Source organism: Marmota marmota, unplaced genomic scaffold, assembly GCF_001458135.2.
Source record: "Marmota marmota marmota unplaced genomic scaffold, marMar, whole genome shotgun sequence".
In the NCBI taxonomy this organism is placed as follows: Eukaryota; Metazoa; Chordata; class Mammalia; order Rodentia; family Sciuridae; genus Marmota; species Marmota marmota.
The window spans coordinates 2,480,028-2,489,493 of NW_026000057.1; the positions used below are offsets into that span (position 1 = coordinate 2,480,028).

Consider the following 9,466-nt stretch of genomic DNA (forward strand, 5'->3'; position numbering starts at 1 on the left):
AGTTCGTTTTTACCCTATTAGAGGTTAATGACAGAAAATCTGTTTTTCCAACTAATTGTTCTTTTAAGTGTAGTATAGTGTGCAATGGTAGCCTGTTTTTTTCTTCAGCTCTGCAGAAAGAGCTGGTGTAGCCAAGATCTGAGAGTCTCAGTGGACCAGGGAAGGCTATGTGTGCAAGAGAGTGTGTGTGTGTGTGTGTGCGCGCGCGCGCGCGCTCGTGTGCTCTGCTGAATGGGAGCAAGCTGGAGCTGCCCACTCGTGGAGAAGATGGCCCTCTTGATGCCTCTCCCGCTTTCCCTGCTCCTGGGTGCATAGGCTGTCTGCTAAAACAGGAGCAGGAAATGGACCAGCCCCGAAGCCTCTCCAGGCTTACTCTTTCCTGTGTTTGTGTGCCATTGTGGTCACTTCTGTGTCACATCTGGGCTCTGTTTCCTTCCTTCCTCTATAAGCAGTTTTCATGTCGTGTCTAGCAGGTGATCATTCTGTTAAAATCAAGCCCTTGTGCATTTTGTTTCTTTGAGGTCTATCTGATTCCACAGTTCTGCACTCTCCCCTTATCACTGGTCACTACAGTTACTGCTTGTGACTATTACTTTTCTTACACCATCTCAAAGAGCCTGCAGTCAGAAATTAGAGCCCTTAAACTGTTGGGGAAATGGGTCTGGGTTATTCTCTGAGATTCTTCAAGTCCGGAATATAGAAAGCCCAAGTTTTTAATGCACATACTCTTTAAAACGATGTAGTAAAATTTCACATTAGAGTTATTCTGGCTAGCTTAAAAAAGAAAGAGATTTAATGTATCCTAAGAAATATTTTGTCAGTACTTACTTCTCATTCAATACTAGTTTCTAAATCTCTTCTTCATGCATTTGGGTAGCCTAGTTTTAAGTTAGTGAGATAGAAGTTAGGCCAAAGGTTCAATCTCATAATCAGATGTGGGTATTGTTTGTCATATAAGTATGTGTCTGCATTTTCTGGTGGTTTTGTGTGCCAGTGTGAGGTAACATTCTGTGAGCATCCCTCTAAATCAGGGTGTGCAGAGAAAGAAAGAGAATAGATCGTTCCTGATTGCCCTGAGCAAGGCAAAGATGGAAAATGCTGATATAGTTTGTTCTTTATTCTAGATGCTAGTTCTCAAGACTGCTATGATATTCCACGAACATTTCCCAGCGATAGATCTAGTTCACTTGAAGGCTTCCATAACCACTTCGTAAGTATACATGACCTTAGCATTGTTGAGTGTATTTCATTGTCAGAATCTTCCCACTAAGTACCTCGAGACTCATTGAGATCACAAAATGAAAGTACCTTCAGATTCATTGAATGGATGTGACAGTTGTATCTTCATGTTTGACAATGGTTATTGTTTATTAAAAGAAATGTATGTGTGTTTTAGAAAATCAAAAATGTATTGACAGTGGGAAGTGTTTCAAATGATGAACTGAACGAAAACTACGTCCCAATGAATCCCAACTCGCCTCCACGACAGCATTCCAGCAGTTTCACAGAACCCATTCAGGAAGCCAATTACGTGCCAATGACTCCGGGGACATTTGATTTTTCTTCATTTGGAATGCAAGTGCCTCCTCCTGCTCATATGGGCTTCAGGTCCAGCCCAAAGACCCCTCCCAGAAGGCCAGTTCCTGTTGCAGACTGTGAGCCACCCCCAGTGGATAGGAACCTCAAGCCCGACAGAAAAGGTAAGAGGAACATGCCAAGTGAGAGGATTGGGGAGTGTGCCAAGTTAGAGCTGAAGTTAGTGTCCTGAAATATTTCCTCTACCTTGGACATCAGTTTAGCAAAGCAGTACTGCTATTTATAGATTAGCAACTTGCACTGATGCCCAGGTGAGATTTGTAAATCTCTTATCCCTATGTCAAGATTACAAACTTATTAAAATACCCAAAGGAATACCCAGGCAACGGGGGAGAATTAGGAGAAACTGGAATGCCCTGCCCCATCTATATGGGGTTATGACTTGACCCCTACTTGGCTGCAATCTTTTTTTTTTTTTTTCATGTTATACATTTAATGGGAGGAAATAAAATGTTATATAAATAGTCTGATACATAAAATGTTATTTTTTAGATCATACATTTTAAATCTCTACATGTTCTTGTGATGCTTCCTAAAGTAGCTTTTAACTGGATTTATTAGTAGATCCTGGGGCGGGAAGCTCTAACTGATTCAGATTCAGGTCAAGTTGGCAACATCTTTTCTAGCTTTGAGGGTGTCTGCCATCCCCCCTGTGGATCTTCTGGCAACTGCAGGTGACAAAGTGACAGATGCTATGGCAGAGACTTGTGAGCCATCTGAGCAGATGAGAGGGAGCCTAGAGACTGGTCCCAAGATGGCCTGAAATCCTTTTTTGACTTCCGAAGCTGTGGGCTCATACCAGCAAATCTCCTGGTGTAACAAGAGAACCCAGAAATCTAGGATTTTGTGTGTATTATCTCTTGATGATACAGAGATTATCAGACCAAACCCAACACTTCTACAAGGTATATATGGCCTTTAATTGCTACTTGGTGTAACCTCTTCTTCAGAGAGTACACAATCAAATCAGATTTAGGATTATTTACAACACATGACATAATTACAGCATTCTATCTACCCATGCAACAACTTTTTAAAAATTAGTTTGCCTTGGCTGGGGAATAAATAAATGCTTCTAAGTCTACTCTTTTTACTGGACGTCGTAAGTAACATTAAATTCTGTAGCATAGTTCATTAAAAGTTCTCAGTAAAAGAAACTTTTTAGCCAAGTTGGGTTTTACTCAGGTTTTCAAAATTTATGTGTAAGTCATTTAAACACAAACAACCTGCTTCTGTTGCAGCATGCTGTTGGTGTGACTTAATCTTGACAGCCAAATAAATTAGCATCCATGTGATGAGTGATACAGCTTCTGGCTTAGTGCAGGGGTTGTCAGCACGTTGAAAAGCCTCCTGTGCTAAATGCAATTTTTAAAGAATATGTAATGTTTGTGTATATTTCTCATTAACTAGATTATTCGTACTAGTTTTAATTAAGTTCCAGTTGAGGGGACCAGTGAGTAGCAATCAAACTAGCTTAAGAAAAATGTTTGGGTTTGATTTTAAAGTAGGGGTGTAACCGTGCTGGAAAAAGGCTCTAAGGGGAAACTGAGACCATCCTGTGTCCTGCTCTCCCTGTGCTCGGGCTCCTTGGAAATCTTGGCCTCTGCTTTGTTCTCTCTAGCATTCTCCCCTTCCTTTCTTAACTCTTAACCCTCCACTGGAAGAGAGGTGTGCTTTCAGAAAGCTTTTGCCTGGAGTGCCCACTGTGGCCTCTGTTCTGCCCCCTGGCTTCTTCTCAGGAGCACTTGCAGCACCCACTTCAGCTTCCAATAGCCTCCTTCGTTATTTAGTCCCTTTGGATTGCTTAGACATGATGGGGTTGCTCTAATATGACTATATATAAATGTATAGCCCTCCAGACTTGAAGTTAAAATACCTCTTATTCCTGACTTTATCATGTGAGTGCACTGTAACTAGGAAGGAAGACTGAAATTCTGAAAAATGCACCAACTCTAATTAATGGAGGCTGATTCCCATGGTAACTGTCGTGATCCCACTAATTTGACTTTTCACACTAGGCCACGTGATAGATTAAGGTCAGCCCACAGATTGACTGCTGATGGCTCAGGTGTCCACCTGGGGACCCTGAGCTGTGAAGAAAGAGGTTAGGGTGTGAGTGTCAGGGGGTTTTATTCAGTAATATTTGCTTCTGTTTCTCTCAGTCTTCAGTTGTCTCTAATTCTTATTGTAGACCTTAGTCAGATTCTTCTTTGCAGACAGTATACAAAAAGCGTTTCTAGACATGGATGAATTTATAGTACATTTGTAGATCTTGGAAGGATTGAGATACAAGCACCATGACCTCTGAAATATTGAAATGTCTTTTTAAATGTTAACCTGGGCTTTCCGCGTTTACCTTGGTTCATGATGGCAGCAGTGCTCTTCGTTCAACCCCAGATTTTTATCTTGAGGTCCCACGTAATGTGGAGGTGGTTCGGTTTGGGGAAGGGTACAAGGCTCTATGTCTGATTTAGCCTGTGTTTCCCATATTATTTCATAAGTGTCCACTTCATGCTTCACAATTGTGTCTCCTGGTAAATGCAGTGAAAGTACCATGCACTGTAGTACATGAGGGTTCAGTTGTCCTAGTCCTTCCAATCAAAGGTTCTCTGTCACTTGTTGAGATTGTGTTCATTTTTTAAAAAAAATTAGCAGGGAGAGAAAAAGGCCTGCTGGTGTAGCTCAGTGTTAGAGCGCTTGCCTAGCATCTGCAAGACCCTGGGTTCCATCCCCAGCATCATAAAAATTAACAGATAATTTAATTAAAATTATCTGAACCATTCAGAGTCCACCCTGAACTCACTGGTCGGATTATTTGTTTGATATATTTGCTTAGTTACAAAATGAACTGATAAAATGTGCCCAGATTAAAACACCCATATAGTTTTTAGCAAAACCAGGAGCTGTTTTAGTTAAATAGTAAAGAGGTAACTCAAATCATACTATTAATTTTTTTTCTTTTCCTTAATACCTTTATACTTTGAAATAAATATAATACAAGAAAGGAGGCATGAGAAAATACTTAATGTGACAGGGAAAGCTTTGTAAAGTTATAACCATTAAAGAAAACATTGTTGAAACCCAAATTCAGATCTCAGAGCCAAGTTTATCCTTGAATCAAAACTGTAAAACCAACTGTCTTACTTGGTTGTGAAATCCTTCTCATTATTCCTTAGCATCAGATGAGTGTTTTAATTTCAAATTCTGTGACATCAGATAAATGACTTAATCTGTTTTCCAGTATCTCTTTTTAAGTGAAAATCATAAGAAAACCTTTCTGTGAAATATGGCTCAATTAGTTTTGGAGCCCCATAATACTAGTTCGACGCCCAGGATAACTGAGTTTTGTGATTTTTCTTCTTAGAAAGGGCCTACAGCAAATGAGTGACATTCTGGTCTTGTTTACTAGCCCAGTTTTAGACATCAGCTGCTGTAGTTTGGAGTACATATGAGTTTTTCAAATACTTCTGAGTAACTGAAACTGCAGAAATACATAGAGGGCTGATATCTGAACCCTTATCAGGTTCCTTATCAGGAACCCTTGGCTGTCATCCAGTGCATGGTAGCTACATTTTCATCAGACTCTTTCTGTAACTATAGTATTTACTGTGTACCAAACGTTACATATATTAATAGAAGAGTAACATGTTTAGCATATTGTGTAAAATGCTGGGAAAGCAGATACATCACAAAGACAGGACAGATTGTTTTGACTACTTCAACTCAAAGTTTTATTTTTCTACTGGAAAAGTAATTTTGTAAAGTTTGGAAATTTTTTGTAAGATTACCTATCATGTTTTCTCAAACGAAGTCATTATATAGATGTACCATATTTAATCCCTAAATGTACCCACGCCCCATCACCCTCATCCTGCCTCTAACACGATACAGCAGCTATCTGAACACCAAATGCAGTCTTTATATTTTATTCAATTTTGTCCATTCATGCTGCTCTGTAGTAGCTTAGAACATTAGTTATGGTATTGATTTTTAAAAGCAGTGCAGGATTTCTTATGGTATTTTTGTACCTGTTTTGGTTAAAGTATGTTCAGGTCTGCGACCTTACCTTGGTAAAGGAAGTGTCCAGAAGACTAATCCCAGGGAGCTCCTACCCTCCATGCGTCTGTTTTTGGAATAGTGATGTATTTAGACTTTTTTTTTTCTCCAAGAGATCACCTAAAGAAGTTTTCAACTGTGATTAAAACATAACGTGCTTTAAAAAAATAAAAAAAGATAAGACTACATCTTTACAATACTCAGCACAGGGGCTGCTGATTAGAATAAGCAGCATCCTCCAATTTTTCCTCAGAGGGGAGATGAGACTGGCTCAGATATTTGGAGGGTGAATGAATGATACGAGTAAATATCTTGATAAATAGGTGTTAAAGTTTGTGCTTTGAGTTAAACTTGTTGCAGTTTAAAGGAAGTAAGTATGGAGCTCCTTTTTACTCCATACTTATTATCATGTGGGGTTTTTCCTAAGTATTCTTGGCCTACAAGTATGATTACCATCATTACATCATTATACTCATCTTTATACAGCAAGACCATTACAACAAGTATAAACATTTTTCAGAACTCTGCCTTGACTTTTTAGAATACGCAGAGGAGGGGCTGGAGTTGTAGCGCTTGCCTAGCATGTGGGAGGCACTGGGTTCAATTCTCAGCACTGCATAGAAATAAGTAAAATAAAGGTCCATCAACAACTAAAAATGTTTTTTAAAAATAGAATTAGCAGAGGATAATAATCTTGTGAATTACTCTTCTTTTTTGATTTTGAAGCTGCCCCCTGAAAATAGTAGCATCATCTATAAAGCTTTTGGATAAATAAATACTGTAGGTTATGTCAGACCTGTAATAATACAGAAGGTAAATAAAATGTCCACATTGAGTTCAATGTCTGTGAGCATTACCTACAAGGACACCTGGTGTGTGCACTTTTCAGAGAAGATTGCATCTACTCAATTGAAATGTGGACTCTCATGACAGCCTTGACCATATTGGAGATGACCCACTTCTGAAATACATTCAGTTGTTACCTTTTCACTTTTAAAGGACAAGCAAAATGTGAGATGGATCAGTGAAACTCCACCAGCTCTAAGCACAAGGCAGTTCCTTCACATTCATTCATTATAGATTTTAAGTGCTTACCCATTACAGGATCCCCTTTGCTGGGCATTATGTCTCCAAATGCAAGGAATGAAAAGCTTGCCTCTCTGCAGAGACTCACCATGTAGTGGAGGAGGCAGAAAAGTAAACACGTTCTCATAATTACCAGGGAAGGGGCTGCGCTGAGGTAAGCACTTGGCATTCTGAGGGAAGCTTCTCTAAGGAAAGCCTGCAAGCCTGAGTAGCAATTAAGGTGGTTGAGTAGGGCAGCCAGCACAGGGGCTGCTGATTAGAATAAGCAGCATCCTCCAATCCTTCCTCAGAGGGGAGATGAGACTGGCTCAGAGTGGTGGGTGAGTGGGAGGCCAAGAGGGAAATAGGCAAGGACCAAAAGAAGGAACAAATGCCAAATGCCTTGCAGGTGCCTCATCTCATGGGTGCTATACCCATGAGGTTGGACTTTATTCTGTGCGCACCTTAACGGATTTTATGCAGGTAAGCAAGTTGGCTCTGGAAAGCTCATTCTGAATTAAGAATGCAATAGAAGAAATGATTGTACTCCTTCATGTAACATGTTAGAGACCTCACCCTCTTTTCATCATCTCCCTCAGAGTACTTTACCCAGTTTTCCAAGACTAGGGTTCTCGAAGCATTAATTGGGACAGGATCAGAAGGGAAAGGCATACCCCAAGTCTGTTTCTGGCACTCTCAACTTATAGGACTTATAGTGGTTTTTTAGAAGCATTCAGGACACTGAGATTGTAGTGGAGGCCATGTAGCCATGTGAGGTGAGTTCCTCACTTTTAGAGAAACAAAACAGGTTGGTGAACTGTACTTTCCAAAAAAAGGAAAACAGACATCAAACACAGGACTTTTTTTTTTTTCCTGTGGTTTGCATTCTACCAAAGCATCCTGCAGTGTGTTGCTCGCCCCATAGTGGGAGAGAGTGGTAGGGTTTCAGTGAGGGTCCCTTCTCTCAGGGTGATGGTTTATACAAGTTATTTGTGATTTTTGCAAGCTGTTCCAGCATTCTTGGAGGCAGTTCCTTGGAATAAAAATCATCTCACTGTTTTGACATCATGGGCTCTAGGAACTTTTGACAGTTTAAAAGTGTCTTCCCTCCTCCAGGAAAACAAACAAACAAACAAACAAAAAACTAATGGTCAAGAGCAAATCAAGGGGAGGCTTGGGGACTTTTACATCTAAATAGCAAACTTTCTAGAGTATGATGTTTTTTTTTTTTTTTTTTTTTAGTAAGCCCCTAAAATAAGTTACACTGATGAGGTCAAAAAGCAGTATAGTAGGAAAAAAGACCAAGAATTCAAACATCTAGAATTTTTTTCTCTTATTACCATTAACAACCACTCCCTTCTATTAAATGAAAAGGGACACATCAGTTTACTTATTTTTGCATTAATTTTCTTATTTTAAAAACATAAAATCATCTCTAAAACAGAATGCTCCTTAGTTTTAAAATCCTGCAACTCTATGACACATAGAAACAAATTCAGGTCTGGGATTGTGGCTCAGTGGTAGAGCGCTTGCCTAGCAAGTGTGAGGCACTGGGTTCAATCCTCAGCACCACATGAAAATAAATAAATAAAATAAAGGCGTTGCGTTCATCTACAAGTAAAAGTATATTAAAAAAAAGAACACAAATTCATAAAAGAGATAAAATTATTGCTGAATATATAGATAGCTGTGTGGTTTTATAGCTGGCCAGGCCAGCACAGTATACATTTATTTATGCTTCTTAATCAGGGGACCACCTCCTCTTTGTGCTTCCTGACCCTTTACTATAAGATGTATTTAGTGAAAATTTATCAAATAACAAAATTATTTTGAATCCCATATACCTTCAGGTGATAGAGAAAAGAGACAAAAGAAAAATTTGAAGTAGTAAAATATCCTTATTATTTGAAGAATAATGTGAAAATTTGATAAAACCAAATCTAGCTTTAGCTTATATTTATTGTCATACATTCGAATTTTTTCTTAGCCACTTCAAAATGAAGTGCAAGAACTTTTTGTGTCTTATTTATTTATTCATCAATTTATTTGTTTTGCAGAACTGGGAATAAAAAGCAGGGGCACTTTACCACTGAGCTGTATCCTAGCCCTGATCGATCGATCGATCTATCTATCTATCTATCTATCTATCTATCTATCTATCTGTCTATTATTTTGGGACAAGTCTCACTAAGTTGCCCAGACTGGCCTCCAACTTGCAGTCCCCTGCCTCAGCCTCCTGAGTAGCTGAGATTAGTTACAGTCTTGTACCAGTGGGCCCAGCATTGTGTCATTTTAAATGTTGCATAAAGTAAGAATATTTATCTAAAGTTGTAATTTAAATGTGAAGGATTTTTTTTCTTAAGTTTTCATATTTCAAACAAGGCTAGTTTAATGTGCACTGGTCTATATATTTGAGCCATGGTGTTAGGTAGTAAGAATACTAGGGTTAAAGATACATCTTCTAGCCAGGCACAGTGCACATCTGTAATCCCAGCAGCTCAGGAAGCTGAGGCAGGAGAGTTCAAGGCCAGCCTCAGCAACTTAGTGATGGCCCTAAGCAACTCAGCGAGACTCTGACTGTAAAAAAATATAAAAAGGGGCTGAGGATGTGGCTCAGTGGTTAAGTCCCCCTCAGTTCAATTCCTGGTGTGGTGGAGCAGCAGGGGGGGATACATTTGCTTTCCTGTAGGAGATTTCCTTGATAATGAAAACAAACTTCTCTCTCTCTTTCTCTCTCCATATATATATA

General features: G+C 39.3%; 1 protein-coding gene across 8 annotated transcripts in view; it reads left to right on the forward strand.

The window, feature by feature from the left end:
- The window catches only part of Gab1 (GRB2 associated binding protein 1), a 128,680-nt gene that overhangs the window by 99,536 nt on the left and 19,678 nt on the right, over positions 1–9,466 (forward strand). For all 8 annotated transcript variants that reach the window (XM_015484440.2, XM_015484439.2, XM_048813460.1 and 5 more), the window contains 2 exons: positions 1,125–1,210; positions 1,397–1,700. In XM_015484440.2, the coding sequence (XP_015339926.1) occupies positions 1,125–1,210; positions 1,397–1,700 (390 nt within the window). The remainder of the gene's footprint in view (positions 1–1,124; positions 1,211–1,396; positions 1,701–9,466) is intronic.